Source organism: Engystomops pustulosus, chromosome 4, assembly GCF_040894005.1.
Source record: "Engystomops pustulosus chromosome 4, aEngPut4.maternal, whole genome shotgun sequence".
NCBI lineage: Eukaryota > Metazoa > Chordata > Amphibia > Anura > Leptodactylidae > Engystomops > Engystomops pustulosus.
In genome coordinates this window covers 7133520-7151054 of record NC_092414.1, presented here as the reverse complement: position 1 = coordinate 7151054, position 17535 = coordinate 7133520, and the positions used below count along the sequence as shown (strand labels likewise).

The 17535-nt window shown below is 45.4% G+C and overlaps 1 protein-coding gene across 1 annotated transcript in view; it reads left to right on the top strand.

Annotated features, from left to right (window-relative positions):
- Positions 1 to 13461, top strand: part of LOC140125965 (sodium- and chloride-dependent GABA transporter 2-like) — a 38300-nt gene extending 24839 nt beyond the window's left edge. Inside the window, exons 5-15 of the mRNA XM_072144961.1 lie at positions 6248 to 6329; positions 6470 to 6602; positions 6701 to 6835; positions 9649 to 9752; positions 9931 to 10055; positions 10209 to 10321; positions 10654 to 10791; positions 11151 to 11253; positions 11668 to 11768; positions 11857 to 12027; positions 12501 to 13461. Coding sequence (XP_072001062.1) covers positions 6248 to 6329; positions 6470 to 6602; positions 6701 to 6835; positions 9649 to 9752; positions 9931 to 10055; positions 10209 to 10321; positions 10654 to 10791; positions 11151 to 11253; positions 11668 to 11768; positions 11857 to 12027; positions 12501 to 12608 — 1313 coding nt within the window. The 3' untranslated portion in view covers positions 12609 to 13461. The remainder of the gene's footprint in view (positions 1 to 6247; positions 6330 to 6469; positions 6603 to 6700; positions 6836 to 9648; positions 9753 to 9930; positions 10056 to 10208; positions 10322 to 10653; positions 10792 to 11150; positions 11254 to 11667; positions 11769 to 11856; positions 12028 to 12500) is intronic.
- The last annotated feature ends 4074 nt before the right edge of the window (positions 13462 to 17535 follow it).

The window sequence follows — 17535 nt, the reverse complement described above, 5'->3', positions numbered from 1 at the left end:
GGAGAAAGATTCTGGCAAAGGAAAGACGACAGAGACGTAGAGGAAGACAGGGACCAGGTAAGTCTTCAGCAGAGTAACCCTTTCTCTATAGGTCAGCCTCCAGTTCTTCCATCGCTGAACCTTTACATTTCCGGTATCCAACTTCTCTTCCCAATTTAGTTTGGCATTATCTTCCCTCCCGAATTTAACCCCAAGGATCTTGATATGGGTGGAGGCCTTGGCGAATTGTGGCAGATCAAAGCCAGGAGCAGTATCCAATGTCCAGAAAGCTTGACTCTTCTCAAGGTTGACCAGAGACCCGGAGGCCTCTGAGTAACTTCTGATGGCTGTGGACAGCATCTCCACCTCACGAGGTTCAGATATCACCACAGTCACATCATCCGCGTAGGCGACTACCTTCAAAGGCAAGCAATGGGGGACAGGCACCCCCTGAAAATCACACCGCTGCAGTGATCTCAGGAACGGGTCGATAGCAAACACATACAGCAGTGGACTCAGGGGGCAGCCTTGTCGCACCCCTGCCTCTACCCCGAAAGTGTCCCCCTGCCAACCATTGATCAGAGGAAAGCTCTCAGCCTCTCTATACAAAGTTCTCAGCCAATCTATAAATTGTCCCGGAATACCGTACTTTGATAAAGTGGCCCATAGATAATCGTGATCAACCCTGTCAAAGGCTTTAGCCTGGTCCAGACCTACAACATATCTCCCACACCTCAGAGCTTTACATCTCTCAAACATCTCCCTTATAGAGATGACTGCTCCAGAGATGTTCCGCCCTCTTACTGTGCCGTACTGAGAGCCTGCCAACAGTGCCGGGGACAAACAGACTAATCTAGAGAAGAGGATTTTTGCCAGAATTTTCCTATCAACATTCAAGAGGGCGATCGGCCTCCAGTTCTTGATGTCACTAGGCTCCTTACCTTTGGATAGCAGAATAAGGGAGGACACTCTCATGGATGGAGGCATCAGGTGATTTTTTAGACAATTGGTAAACACATCCACAAGGATCGGGGCTAAGAGGTCTCTGAACTTCTTATAAAATTCTGCTGTAATACCGTCAGGACCTGGTGCCTTCTTCAGATGTAACTTATCAATGGCCTCTTTAACCTCCTCCTCTGTTATTTCTGCTGTCAAAGGAGAAAAGTCCAAATCTCTAGTGTCAGGGCCTGGAGTTGCCTCCAAGAATTGAGCCATTTTGTCTTTATCCAAAACCTTCTTCTGAAATAATTCAGCATAGTAGGATCTCACCACCCCCAGGATACCCTCCCGAGATTCCTGCAAAACTCCCTGGGAGTCAGTGAGACCTGTGATCGATTTCTTAGCCACACGTTCCCGGCAACTCTCATATGGATCTGGCGTGACTACGTTTCCATAGTCACGCTCCACAACCAGGGACGTGTAGCGGCTGTACTGATACTGCTTTATTTCAGATTTCAGTCGGTCAATCTTTTGTTTGTCATCCCCACCCGCCGAATAGAGTGACTCCAATTCTTTCCGCAGCTTGAGATACTGGCTGTACTTATTCTTACCCTTCTTCACTGACAGTCTCTTCAAGAGGGACCGGATCTCCTCCTTGACGTCCTCCCACCAGTCGGATATGTGGTTATAGAAATACACTCTCTCCGATTCACCCTGTATAAGAGAGTGGACTTGCTCCTGGACAAACACATCTTCTAATAGGGTAGAATTTAGTCTCCACAAGCCTCTTCCTATATCTGGCCGTTCTGTATTACCTAAGTAGAAGTATAGGGCCAGGTGATCCGAGTATGGGACAGACTTCTCACTTCTATCCCCAATGACCTCCGAGGGAGTCACCAGCGCTAGGTCTATTCTGCTATGCCTCCCAGCACAGGAGTAGGTAAATTTGGGTTTCCTACCACCCTGCACAAAGACATCAGACAAACCTGACTGTGCTATAATATCATTTAAGACCTTAGAGTCCCTAGCAAGAGGCCTACCAGTGGGTCTGTCACTCACTGTCCTAGTGGCGTTGAAATCACCCGCCATGATGACTGGGAGAGATGTAAATAAATATGGCTTCACGTCATTAAATAGATTGACTCTGTCAGTCACTGTCTGTGGACCATAGATATTGATAAGCCGGAGCCTTCTACCTCGGATAGTAACCTCCAGCACTAAACATCTTCCCATCGACACCTCGGTTAGTCTGTGAATGGTGACATCGTGGGTACTAAACAGTATGGAGACCCCGGCACACGGCTCCACAGACAGTGACCAGATGGACGGCCCGGAGCGCCATTCTCTCTCTGCTTCTTTTAACAAACTAAGACTATTAAGATGAGTCTCCTGTAGGAAAAAGACATCGGCATCGAGATAATGTAGATGTTCATACACCGCATGTCTTGTCCTTCTTGCCCTAATGCTGTTGACATTGCTAGATATTATTTTCAGGTTGAAGTTCGCCATTAGAGCTATAACAAGAAGCAGAGAGAGTGTCCCCATCATCATAAATCTGGATCAGATCCCTCCTCTTCACCACCCGTCTCCATGTCTGATTCAGACTCTGGCCCCACCCTATGGGGTCTCCGTTTTGAGGGGGGGTCACCATCGGGATCCTCATCATACTCTGCCACCATCCTCTGCAGTTCCTTCTCTAGCTCCTCCTCTGCGTCTGACTCTGAGAGGACACTGAATCTATTCACAGTCATGGTCATGTCTGTTCCACTGTCCACTCTGATCTTTGATGACTTGTGAACTGTGGTCCACTCACCCTCAGGCTTCCGGGTGGACCTATCTTTTTTCCTCCTCTTATTAGCAGATGTTGTGGTTGAGGAGGGAATGAGCACTGAGGGTGGTGCAACCTGCTGGACAACTTCCATATCTCCCTCTGTGGTTTGGGTCTGAGGCTGGTCTGGTGTTGGTACAGCATCACTTGATTCTAGGACCTGCTGAGGTTCTGGCGTAGCCTGATCTGACCCTAATAACAATGCCTCCTCCTCCCCCAGGTCATCTGCCCCTGCCAATAGGTCTTCATCAGGGAAGCTCTTACATATGTTGTGCCAGGCATTGGGACAATCCCTGTGGGCATGCCCGATCTCACCGCACAGGTTACACCTGATGTTTTGGCAGTCCGCACTCACATGGCCGATATCCCCACACAGGCTGCACTTGACCACAGAGCAATTACTGGCGATGTGACCGACTCTACCGCATTTGAAGCATCTACGGGGCTGACCTGGATAGAAACATACTCCCTTCTCCCGGCCAATGAAGAAGGAGTTGGGCAGGTGCTGGGTTATGTGGTTATATTGTCTTAATTTCACCAGGACCTTCCACCCTCCTGTCCAGATCCCGTCCTCATCCCGGGTCTTGGTGAGCTCTGACATGAGGTCACAGTGCCTCTTGAGCCAGATGACAATATCCTGCTGGGGAACAGACTCATTCCAGAAGATGACTGTGACAGTGACTGTACCAAGTTTAGAGATGGGGATGAAGCTGAAATTATTCCACCCCTCTGCATCTCTAAACCTGGGGAAGATGGCCCAAAAGCGGTCCAGGTTGCCCATCAGCTTAAAGCTCACATCATATCCCTGGCGATCGGGGAGGTTAATTACTGCCAAAATGTCACTTGGCGAGAAACCCATTTGTTCACACAATAGCGACCGGACCACAAACCGCCTGTCAGGTAGGTCCTCCTTGGCCCCTTTGTGCCTAAATCTCACCACATTCCTCCTCTTAAATGCCTGACCGGTGTAATGAGAGCCAGATGAGAAAGATGGTGCACCCCGGCTCCAGGCGTTGCCAGAAGAAGACTGGTGAGGGCCCGTACCCTGCTGTGTCTGGGGGCGCTGCGGGGGCTGCTGGGCTCCTGCACTCTGAGGGTCTGCTACCTCAGCAACTAGAGGGGGGAAGTCCTGAGCATCAGACTGTACTACCCCCTCCCCACCATCAGCCTCCATACACTGCTCTGCCTGCTCTATGGCAACATCCCACACAGACTGCGCTTCCCCTGCTGGAACATTATCACACACAATGGTATTATCAGGAGGAGATACAGATGCATAAGCATTATCACCAACATTGGGGGCAGCAGTGTCACAGATATTAGAAACAGCATTAGGCACTGATGTATGAGCAGTATCAGGCACTGAAGTCCCATCAATGTCAGTACAATCAGTCCCAGCAGAGTCCTGATGATCCTGCTCAGATGCCACAGTGTTACCTTCAGGATCAGGTGCACAGTCCTGCTGCAGTGAGCCGTCAACTGGGACTTGTGGTGCTTGTTCTCCGCTACCATCAGGCAGATGTCCACGTTGCACGCTGAATGCTGGGACATGTGGTGTTTGCTCTGCTCTGGTAACATCAGAGGGACGGCTGTGATCCTTCTGCTGATTGCAGGTTACTGGGACTTGTGGTGCTTCTGCTGTGGGTGGTTGCTGTTTCATGGCTTTATCTTTCTTGTAGAGATCCCCTTGCTGGTATGGGAAAGTCGCAGGCTGGAGTATAGGTTTCCCCTTGGTCTCAGTTGCCGGATTAGATGCCCCTCCATGATGTCTCTGGGCCTGGAAGCGCTCCTGGTTCCTGTAGGTCTCTGCCAGGGGACCCATCTGCTCCAGGACAGCCTCAGTCTGGGCGACATTGTCAGCGAGCTGCTTGGCCAGGGTGGTCAGCTTCTTGTCTAACAGCTCATGTCTCTCCGGATTTGCTGCTTTGAGCTTGTAGGCACAGTCAATGTTTTTTTGTAGCAGCAGTTTTTGTTCCTTCAGGTTTCCCAGTCTCTTTACCAGTGCTGGGATCTGATCAGCCAGGAGGAGCTCAGGTGCACGCTCAGCCGCTGCATAGGGAGTTGCTGCAGGTGCATGCTCAGCCGCTGTACATGGAGTTGCTGCAGGTTTCTTACAGGTGGTAGGTGATGGCACTCTGTTGGGTCCGGGTCTCTGCGCCACTGTTGGGTTCTGACGCGCTGCGGCTCTTACTGCTGGGGGATGACATTGTCCAGTAGCAGCACTTGTGGCAGCCTGAGGCCTCCCTGCTAGTTTGGTCTCGGCCTTGCTGCCTCCACTCCCATACCTTGTGCGCTCAGAGCGGATCAGTACAGGCTGCTGCAGGTTCTCCAGCAAGGTCTGCTTCTCCAGGGATGTCCTCCTCTGCCTGGATGATGGAGGTGTACACGGCACAGGTGAGGCTGGGGCTGGAGGCTTCCTCTGCTCCTGCACAACCTGCTCGCTCCTCTGTCCTGGATGACCCGACATTGTGTTCCCACTCACTGGCTTCTGCTGCACATTCACACTGGTAGGTGACTTCACCAAACTGGAACTTACTGCTGTTTCTTTCTTCAAAAACTCTTCATTCTTTACTTCACTGCTTCTGGCAGAACTGGAGCCGCTGACATGACTTACTGAACCGGAGATTTTAGGATTCTCATCCATTAGTTTTGGTGTCTGGGAGTTATTTCCCAGAGAAGGCCTTGGAGCCTGGGCCTTGCATGGGGAAGTTCCCCACCCAGGGTGGCCCCGCCCCGGGCTAGCTCCAGACATGAGGAGACCTCAGGAGCTCACACTGCACACAACCTCTCAGCAAGGGGGCAGTATTATAGTAGTTATATTCTTGTGCATAGGGGGCAGTATTATAGTAGTTATATTCTTGTACATAGGAGGCAGTATTATAGTAGTTATATTCTTGTACATAGGGGGCAGTATTATAGTAGTTATATTCTTGTACATAGGGGGCAGTATTATAGTAGTTATATTCTTGTACATAGGGGGGCAGTATTATAGTAGTTATATTCCTGTACATAGGGGGCAGTATTATAGTAGTTATATTCTTGTACATAGGGGGCAGTATTATAGTAGTTATATTCTTGTACATAAGTGGCAGTATTATAGTAGTTATATTCTTGTACATAGGGGCAGTATTATAGTAGTTATATTCCTGTACATAGGGGGCAGTATTATAGTAGTTATATTCCTGTACATAGGGGCAGTATTATAGTAGTTATATTCCTGTACATAGGGGGTAGTATTATAGTAGTTATATTCTTGTACATAGGGAGCAGTATTATAGTAGTTATATTCATGTACATAGGGGGCAGTATTATAGTAGTTATATTCCTGTACATAGGGGGCAGTATTATAGTAGTTATATTCATGTACATAGGGGGCAGTATTATAGTAGTTATATTCCTGTACATAGGGGGCAGTATTATAGTAGTTATATTCTTGTACATAGGGGGCAGTATTATAGCAGATATATTCTTATAAATGCATAAACCCTTTTGTATTCTCAGAGTCCTGCATAGATTTTCACAGGAGTAACAGTTCCTATAATATGACATTGAATGGAACCTCCAGCGTCATTGAGTTTTGGGAGTAAGTTAATCCGTTTTGTCCCTCACATCTTGGTGAATACTATGTAGCAGTGATGCTGGATGCTTGGGGTAGATAAGAGGATAGATAATGGCAGGACTATATGACCCGTTATGGTTGAGTTGCTGCTGTTTTCCCTGCAGGAGGCGAGTGCTCAGTATATCCGATGGTATTGATCGGATCGGGAGCCTCCGCTGGGAGCTCGCCCTGTGCCTTCTCTTGGCCTGGATTATCTGTTACTTCTGTATCTGGAAAGGGGTCAAATCTACCGGAAAGGTGAGTACATGTTATAGACCTTAGATGATGAGTTCTGGAAACTTATCGGTCAGTAGCAAAATCTGTAAATATCACATTTTATGTTATTTTTTATACAGGTTGTATATTTTACTGCAACTTTCCCCTACTTGATGCTGATTGTTTTGCTTATCCGAGGGGTTTCATTACCCGGAGCCCTGCAAGGCATCCAGTTCTACCTGTACCCGGACCTCAGCCGACTTCAGGATCCACAGGTGATTAAACACAGCTGCCGGGCCAATGGCATCATCTAGAACAAGGAAGATAACAGGGATGGATATGGATGGAGTCTGTTGGACGAGGCATTTATGATGCTCAAATAACCCCAAGTTTCATAGGCATCTTCTTGTTCTCTGATCCAACCAATTCCCTAATTTGCCTTGTACTCTAGTCTACCCAATCCCCTTATTGTCCTTGTACTCTAATGTACCCAATTCCCCTATTGTCATTGTACTCTAATCTACCCATTCCCTAATTTGCCTTGTACTCTAATCTACCCAATCCCTTTATTGTCCTTGTACTCTAATCTACCCAATTCCCTTATTATCCTTGTGCTCTACTCTACCCAATTCCCTTATTGTCCTTGTACTGTAATCTACCCATTTCCTAATTTTCCCTGTACCCTAATCTACCCAATTCCCCTATTGTCCTTGTACTGTAATCTACCCATTTCCTAATTTTCCCTGTACCCTAATCTACCCAATTCCCCTATTGTCCTTGTACTGTAATCTACCCATTCCCTAATTTTCCCTGTACCCTAATCTACCCAATTCCTCTATTGTCCTTGTACTGTAATCTACCCATTCCCTACTTTGCTTTGTACTCTCATCTACCCAATTCCCTTACTGTCCTTGTACTCTAATCTACCAATTCCATAATTTGCCTTGTACTGTAATCTATCCAATTCCCTTACTGCCCTTCTACTGTAATCTACCTATAACCTTATTTTACTTTTACTGTAATCCAACCATAACCTCGAATAGCTTAATCAGTAACCTCCGTATCCGCATCAAACTATATAACCCAAGTGTGATAGCCTTTCCTTGTACTCAAATCCACACATTCCTTAAATTACTTTGTCCTCTAATCTACCCATAACCTTTGACACTCTCCTGCTTCTCATATCCTTTTATATTCTTAATTAAAAACTTTTGGATGTCATCTGTTACCATTATATAAGATAACACTGCGGATGTTGCATAATGTGGGCAGGTGGGGCAGATCGTCAGGGGTCTGGAGGATCATGGGTAAATCTTATAACCCTGGATACAGACCTGTGAACCCATTGACCTATGGTGATTACTTTCTGAGGATGTAACAATGTTATGTAAACGTTACAACATTAATTTGACTCATGTGATGGCATCATGGGGGGGGGTTACACCTGGCGGGTGTTTGTCCTGCACTAAATGAGGCGAGTAACCCCTAAACTTTCCGTGCTGGGCCCAGACCAAGCACAGCGTGCTGTCACTACTCTTATATTTACACATATCTGGGCCCGGTAGGGGGTGTCTAATAGTTGAAAACATTCTTGGGCTTCGTAAGATCCAGATGCAGCGTGAAGCCAACAATCCTCCAGTATTTAAAAAAAAAAAAATAATAATTTACAAACAATTTTTCTTTTTTTATTTCCGCTTCATTTTTTATATTTTTTTATTTTTGTAAAAATCTGATTAATACAGATTTCAAGCTGCAATAGTAAATTTTTTTTTAACGATGATCATAAAAAGTCGAGTCTAAGTTATGATTACTAGGGAACAAACATGGCCCAACAGAATGATGCCCATGTTGTGCTGCTCACCTTTATGGTTATGGGATTTCTATGTTCTGAAGCTACTTGTTACAAATCCTCCTCAGCAGAAGTGAAGGGGGCGGTGTCTAACCTCCTCTTGTCTTTGTCCTAAAGCTGAGCCAATAATAAGCTTCCCTCACTTCCCATAATGCTTTGTGTTCTCTCATGGAGTAATGTAGCAGCAAATACTGTGAGATTCCTGCACGTAAATCTGCTGAGTACATACAGGTACATCCCCTGTGTACATACAGTAGTGACTATGTATACTGAATAGCCTATCAGCTTTCATCAAATGGAGGAACATTGAATAAATAGTAGAAACCAGCAGTAGAACAGTTACATGAAGTGTATAGTCTGTGCTGTGTGAGCACTAAGGGTTAACAGCTTCCCTGATGTGTGGATAGTCTCCAGAGAGCAGAGGCTGGATAGGAAGCTGCAAAGTAGTCTATGAAAAAGCAGAAAGCATCACAGACTCGGATGGAGTGACTAATTGGAAACAGGGAGCCCTTATACCTCACTATTCTTTGGAGGAGACTTCTGTATCATCTGTGCTGTCTGAGCACTATGGGTTAACAGCTTCCCTGCTGTGTGGATAATGTCCAGAGAGCAGAGGCTGGATAAGAGGCTGCAAAATAGTCTATGACAAAGCAGAAAGCATCACGGACTGGGATGGAGGGACTGACTGGAAACAGGGAGCCCTTCTACCTAACTATTCTCTGCAGGAGACTTCTGTATCCACACAACTGCAGAAGTGTGGCTCTCCTGCTAGCTACACACAGAGCAGCATCACATCAGCTACCCTTCCCTCCAGAGTGAGCAGGAAGTAGCAGCCCGTCTTCTCCGGTAGTTAGAATCCATCCAGATTTTAGTGTAAAAAATCTACGGTCTAACAGACTTAGGCAGCTACTGCAGGGACAGGCTAAACTGAGGAGGATAGCAAAGAAACTTCTGGACTTAGGTAATGAAGGTAAAAGGCAAAGTTGTTCTGAATCCCAAGAGCTTCATAATATTATTTTTAGAGTTGGTCTTCAATGACCCCCTACCCCGGATGACCCCCTACCCCGGATGTCTGACCCTGCAGGTTTTGGTGGGTGCTTATGGAAAAAAAAAATCACCTATTCCTATAACATTTGGCAATGCAGTTCTACATAGTATCAGTTAGGGGAATAGGGAATGTGGGACGTGCCCTTTATCAACTGATCTTATATTTGCCATTCACCAGACTGTGCTCGGCAGGTCTGGATGGACGCCGGGACGCAGATTTTTTTCTCGTACGCCATTTGCTTGGGATGTCTGACCGCGCTGGGCAGCTACAATCAATATCACAACAATTGCTACAGGTAACTATAGGATGAGAAACATTTATGTTCCGGATATTGTGGCCTAACTTATATGAATGACTCATGTCACCTACTCGGGGAGGTCTGGGCAGGATAGTATCTGTCTCGGCTGCTATCTATCTCTGCACCGCCCTATTCGCCACAGGTCTACTGGATGATGATCATCTATTTCTTCCAGAGATTGTATGGCTTTATGCTTTCTGAATAGCGGCACAAGTTTCGTGGCCGGTTTCGCCATCTTTTCCATCTTGGGTTTTATGGCGGAAGAGCAAGGAGTCCCAATTTCGGAGGTGGCAGAATCTGGTGAGTAGATTCAGGTTTCTTGTTTTCTGCTACCTTCTAATTTGAGGGTTTGTTTTGGATTATTTTTCGGAGGCTAAAGTACTTGAAATATTCCCTTTAAGACCTGGGGGTTGGTAACTCAATCAGAATCCAGATGTAAATGTTGTTTTCCAGGTCCGGGCCTAGCGTTCATTGCCTATCCTCGAGCTGTGTCCATGATGCCATTCTCTCCACTATGGGCTTGTTTCTTCTTCATCATGGTGGTACTTCTAGGTCTGGACAGTCAGGTACCAAATTATCAGATAGTCTCAAGTGCTATGTCCATCTTGTTTAGTTTATACAGTCAACCTGTCCTTCTCTATGGTAACAGACTACAAACAAACCCTCTGTAGTCTGGTCCAACCTCCCTTCCATTCATTATCCTACATTCAGTAGTTTAGTGCGGATTAAGATAGCAGGGTCAGACTACGGAAGACTTGTATGTGGTCTGTTACCATGAAGACATAAAGGTTTTCTGTTACGATGTATTGAGGAACACTAAACCTTCTCAGAACTGATGACCTTCTCAGATATTGGAGCTGCACTGACATGTCCTCCTTTTGTCTTGTCTGTTCCTCAGTTTGTCTGTGTGGAGAGTCTCGTAACATCTTTGGTTGACATGTACCCCAGTACCTTCCGTAAGAAGAACCGTCGTGAGCTGCTCATCCTGGTGGTCTGCATCTTCTCCTTTCTCATCGGGCTTGTCATGTTGACAGAGGTATGGAATGGGAGTCTTGGGACTATATAACCTGATGTTTTTTTAGAAGATTACACCATCCATTATTGGTTGCATGTTCCTCCTACTAGGAATTAGGTGTCTAGTGCTGGTTCCTCACCAAAAGTTTCTCTTCCAATAAGACACAACAGTGGAGCGTTAGTTTTTACCTTGGTGTAGACGTACCAAGCAGGAGACAATACACTATCCACAGAGTTGGGTTGTGGTTCGACCACCGACTTCTTCTCGAGTAGCTCAAGAGTTTCCAGTGGGGGCAATGAATGACTTCACTGTATTGTTCCTTGAGTCATTATGTAATATTTTTGTGTATTCTTTACATTTATATTGTTGTATCCACCCAGGGCGGCATGTACGTCTTCCAGCTCTTTGATTATTACGCTGCCAGTGGTATGTGCCTGCTGTTTGTTGCCATCTTTGAGACCATCTGCATTGGTTGGGTATATGGTGAGTATACTTTTAGAGCATTATTACACCAGAAACCCATGAGCACCTACTGTCTGATCTGTTGGTGTAGGTTGGTATAACCTCCAGTTGTACAATTGGGCATCTTGATGGTGTCTTTGGTTTTCACCCTTTAACCGTCAACCTAGGAGATGCCAATAGGTCGCTACCTCTTGAAGTGTCTTAGGCAAGGTGACCTAGGACCAAGAGATTAGGACTGGTTGACTACATGGAAAGTTGGTAATCACACAAAGTCAAATACAAGCCAAGGTCATGCCAATAGCTAGCCAATAAAGCATATGCCCTGAATGTCCCTTCACATACTCAATGCTACTGGAAAATTCCAGAAAAATGTAAATATTTGTGACGGGTACAAGGTCCGATAACAAATTACAGCAAATTTTCTTTGTTCTATAGGTGCAGATAACTTCTACGACAATGTGGAGCACATGATTGGTTACAGGCCTCTGCCCATCATCAAATACTGCTGGCTGTTTATTACCCCTGCTGTGTGTCTGGTGAGATGGTGGTATAATTCATGCGGTGGAGGGTGGTATATTCTTTAATTTTTTTTTTTTTTTGACCCAACGTCTTCTCTTCTACCAGGCCACCTTCATCTTCTCACTGGTGAAATACACTCCTCTTCAGTATAACAAGCGCTACACCTACCCCTGGTGGGGGGACGCGGTGGGATGGCTGCTAGCACTGTCGTCTATGATCTGCACCCCACTTTGGGTTTGTTACAAGGTGTCAACAATTAAAGGACCTATGTCAGAAGTAAGTCATGGAGAACTCTATAACTGGGTCACACTTCGTTAGCTGGTGGCATGGCATGGTTAGGCTGTGGCTTAACGGTGATTTTTGTGGTTGTGAATTTCAGATCGTTGAGATCCCACCAAGCATGGTCCCGTTTTCCTACATGAATGCAGGGACAAGTTACATAATTGTTGGGGGTTTCGACAGTTAGTTCCCAACGCTAATGTTTGGGTCATTTCTGGTGGTCTAGGACAGGGGTTGATGTAGGTTCTCAAGTTGGTCTATAAGGTTGACCTGGTTTCTAGTCTATTATTCATCTTCCCAGGGTCAAAAAATGTTCCCCAATAATAGCTTCATAGCTGTAGAATATCTAACTATAGCAAGATCAAGTCTATTTATAGACCTTCTGGTTCCCTTAGAACCTGCAATTATTTGGTTCCCCATTGAGATTCCTATTACATTTCTCTGACACCGTTCACATTTTTATTTTGCAGAGGTTTCGGCAATTGACTTGCCCGGACCCAGATCTGCCTCAGAAACCTTTACTGGACCAGCAGATGCAGGCAACACCTGTGTCTCAAGTAGATGAATCGCAATGTTAGGACATTGTATGTGCATGTGGACATAGAATGATCTACACCAACAAATCCGACTCTGGAACCTGTGAGGATCCGTGATGGAATGACGGCAATAACGGAGGATAACTGCGGAGTATGGAGCGGCCCCACGAATCATTCCACTTGTTTTAGTCCCGTTTTTTTCCCTAGAGACTATTGTAATAACTGGTGATGAACCAGTCCAAATTCTCCTTGGTTGAACTTGATGGACATGTTACTTTTTTCAACCGTATAAACTATGATACTATGAAATTTCTTTGGTATGATCTAGTTTAAGATGTGACAGGGCCAGAAGATACTGGACCTGAACGACATTGGTGAGTTATACATGTGCTGTGATCCCTAGCACTGGATATAGTGGCTACATCAGATGCTTGGCCCACTTGGTCCTGATCATTGATGGAACTCAATAGCTTACTTATCATACCTCTAGTAGACATCTGAGAACCTTCTTGAGAAGACCATAGCTGATCTTGACCAGTATTCCGGTGATGTATGCTCTGTTCCCTTATAATCTTAGTTATATTGACTGATCTTCACTACATCACGAGGGCAACGAGGGTGACAACTTGGCATGGGTGTAGAGGTGGAGATGTTTACTCCAATGCTAACTTGCCATGTTGACATTTCGAGACACATGAAGATCTTCTTGGCTTCTCTATGGATAGATGATTGTCCACAGGACAACTTGAATTTTCCATCATCTTGAAGATCTCAGTTGTTAGGTTCTGTCCAATGGATCATACATCAAAAAAAAATAGTAAGTTCTTGAAATATGTTGATGTCACATAATATATAATGTAAGTGGCAAATGTAATAAAGTAGTTCTGATACCGGTCCTGCTTGTGGTTGATGTTCACTCTGTAGGTGTTATATATGATGTACAAGTTCTCTTGAGGACACTGTAGAAGAGCAGTGCATACGGGCAGTACCTCTGCTCCAATGCGTTACCACCCATCTGACTTCCACCCACGTTTCTCAAATCGTTACGGTATTTCCTACTGCTGTGGTTGGTGTTGACCTCTGGGAAAAGAAATGAAATGTTCCATCTCTCTAAAAATGTAAACAGATCCTGGTTCCCTGAGATGTGGACACAACCACTGCCGGGAGAGTGTTCACCAATGTCTGAAGACTAGTCTGATGTATCTTCCTCTCATGAATGTAGATGCCTCCACTACTGAGGAATCTTATATACTTGAAGACTGTAGAAGATGTCCTAACATTTCTTCAGAGACCAGAAGACAGAGGAAGAACATTACTACGCTGCTTTGTTGTGTGTTTTTGGTGAAGTCTCTTAGAAGAAGCCTTCAAAAGGCCCAAAATAGACATCATGAGGAGGGGGTGCACAATAGGAGGTCCAAGCAAGAAGAGAAAGTGTCTGGTGTCAAGGAGAACACGACCAGGAGCTGTGTAACGTGACTGATCCACCGACTACAGGAACCAGGTGACTTGTGTGATCCTGAGGTGGGACGTGATGAGGACTTGGGGATGCAACCTCAACCAGAATGGCCCAGAAACAGCAGATGTATTCCAGGATGATCCTCAGGTGATGAGCAGCCGGGGATATACCTCAGGACGACATTACTGGGATGTGGAGATCAGTGTGGTGGTGTTACCCAAGAATAAAAAGGAAGGAAGAACAACCTCCGAGGGAAGACCACCAATACTTTCTCTGGTTAAATAATTTGTCGCGGTTGGGTGTAGATGAAATTAATGTCTTCATAGATACATGACCATGAAGTCATAAGATTTCTTCTCGGGGGGTCTATGTAGATTATGAAGCCAGGAAGTTGTACTTTTTGGAGTTATGTGGCCACATTAGACACATATATACCTATAATGTCATCTTCACCGATCCCCCTCACATTGTATGACATGTAAGGGACGTTTTCATAAAGATTGGGTCAGTATCTGCACCAAGCACAGTGAGACAAATGCAAGGACCCTCTAATGAGGGGAGAGCCCATTGCTGTACTTTACTTTTCAATTTTGAAACCTTTTATGAGGCACAGTGTCAAATGCTTTTGAAAAGTCCAGATATACAACATCCACAGCCTCGCCCAGGTCTAGTCTGGATCTCACCTCCTCATAGGAGCCAATCAGATTGGACTGACAGGACCGATCCCTCATAAACTCATGGTGAGTTAAATTATATGTATCAGAAGAATTATTATTTTTTATATTATTTATTAATGTTTATCGCTTTTTAGCTTATTCTCCTGCCAGGTGTACACCACCAATAGATAGCTATATTCTGTTATGGGGAAAAGGGAGAGAGGGGAACAAAGTGGCAGTAAAATTTAACTTTTATTTCCTGGTTTAAAAAAGAAAACCTTGTGCTGGTGTAGAAGTGGTTAAAATGAATTTACAAGAAATTCAAAAACTATTAGGGAAAGTTCTGGGGATATTCCTCCCCTACATGCAAAAACAGACCCCTGTTATTGATATTGCACGTGATCCCAGAGATTGAGGGATTAGTGAGAGGGTTCTTTTTTATATATATATTTTTTGTTATAACTCTTGTAGTCTTAACTCATATGCTATGTGGCTCCAGGCTTTATTATTTTGATTAGGCTATCGCACACTGTGTCAGTAATGTCTCCTTATTGTGTTTGGAGACTGATTAAATCTGCAACATGTCCTAGGTGAAACAATGTTGCATCACAGTAAAACAAATGTATCCACTCGAACTGAGCCACACCAGGATGTTTACCCAGTTGCCCTGGTGATGTTACTTCATTTATCGGGGATATGTCAGTAGCAGTGACTCTTGTGCGATAGGTGCCTGTGAGGTAAATTATGATAGTCTGTAATGATCGTTGTGCCTGCTGTGGGATTAGATTAATGTTTGTCCCGCTTATCACATTGTATGCCACAGGACTGTCATGCATAGTCCGCGAGTCGGCAGAACGCCGCACGCGGACTCAGTATAGGCAGGAAGACACTCACACACTATGTCTGCTGTGCGGAGCGCCCTGAGTTGAGCCTTACTCTAACTCATTTAACAGACTATTTCTAACTTCTTGATGTACTGTTATTGCCTAGCGATTTTGAGAAAAACTTATTTAAAAAAAAAAAAAATATTCTGAATTTACTCTCTTTGGCAATATTTCTTTCACTCTCTATTTTTGCGGCCTTTATCTGTTTCTTTTTACAGGATTTATTTTTCTCTCTATAATCCTGTAACGCCTCATTGCTACCTTTGTGTTTTAGCACATTAAACGCCTTATCTTTCTCGCTTATTGCTCTCCTTACAAGACTAGTTACTACATTGGCTTTCACTTGTTTCTCTTTACTTTTTACCATATGGCAGTGGTGGCGAACCTATGGCACGGGTGCCAGAGGCGGCACTCGGAGCCCTTTATGTGGGCACTTGGGCCATCGCCCCAGCACACCAGAGAGGATTCAAAGAATCTTCCTGCAGTTCCAAGCAACTTAAAAGATGCTTCTTTTAGTCATATTTTGATACTTGCTTTGCTATGTAGGAAGAGGGAGGAGTAGACAGGACCGAATTATCTTTGGAGGACCTCCTGCTGGCTCCACGATTTTCTCTGTGTACAGAGGAAAACTGGAAAGAAGCTAAAATGAAGAAAAATTTCCATCTTTCTACTGTGTTGCTGTCCTCAGGAGGCCAATATGATTGAAAGTTGTTGAACAAGGAGCAATAAGTTACTGCTTTAATTTTTGGTTGGCACCTCGTGATAAATAAGGGGGGGTTTTGGGTTGCAGTCTGGGCACTCGGCCGCTAAAAGGTTCGCCATCACTGCCATATGGTATGTGTTTTTCATAGGCCTTTTTTTAGAATATTTGTGAAAATGTCCAATTTTTTGGGTGCTTTTGTTTTTGAGAACATTGTGGGTCATTTACTAAGGGTCCGAATCGCGTTTTTCCGTTGGGTTACCCGAATATTACATTTTGCGCCATTTTCCCTGAATTGCCCTAGGTTTTTGGCGCACTCGATCGGATTGTGGCGCATCGGCGCCGGCATGCACGCGACGGAAATCCGCTGTATTTTTTAAAAAAAGTGTCACTTGACACGCACTTAGTCTCAGCTTGGGGATGGGGCTCCCAGCATCGCAGAGCTTGCTCAGGAATGGCAGCAGCAGGTGTGAGGGCATCTTCTCGCACTGTGAGACTGCGGAGACTCTTGGAGCAAGTCCTGGTGTCCAGGAGGGCAGCAAAGAAGCCGCTTCTCTCCAGTAACCATCAGGGACAGACCGATATTCTGCAGGAGGTGCAGGGAGTGGACGTTGAGGACTGGGGGAAAGTCATTGTCTCTGATGAATCCCCTTTCCGATTGTTTGGAACATCTGGAAAACAGCTTGTTGGGAGAAGACAAGGTGAGCGATGCCACCAGTCTTGTCTCATGTCACCTGTAAAGCTCCTGCAACCATTCATGTGTGGGGCGGCTTCTCAGCCAAGGGAATCGGCACGCTCACAGTCTTGCCTAATAACACCTCCATGAATAAAGAATGGGACCAGAATGTCCTCCAGGAGCCGCTTCTCCCAACCCTCCCGGAGCAGATGGTGATGAGCAATGCCTCCTCCAGCATGATGGAGCACCGGCCATAAAGGGGAGAACTAAATGGCTCCGGGAACAGAAGAGAGAGATTCTGGGTCCATGGCCCGGAAACTCCCCAGATCTTATCCCATTGAGAACTTGTGGTCAATCATCAGGAGACGGGGGACAAACAAAACCCAACACATTGTGACAGCAGTGATAGTGCAGGAATGGACGGCGATCAGTCAGGATCTGGTGCAGGAGGTGAGTGAGAGCTGCCAGGGAGAATTGCAGAGGTCCTGAAGAAGAAGGAGAGGTCCTGCAGATACTGACTCACTGCAGTAACTCCTCCTACCTGACAATAAAAAGCTTCTTCTCCCCATAATATGATTGCACTTGTATCTCTGTATG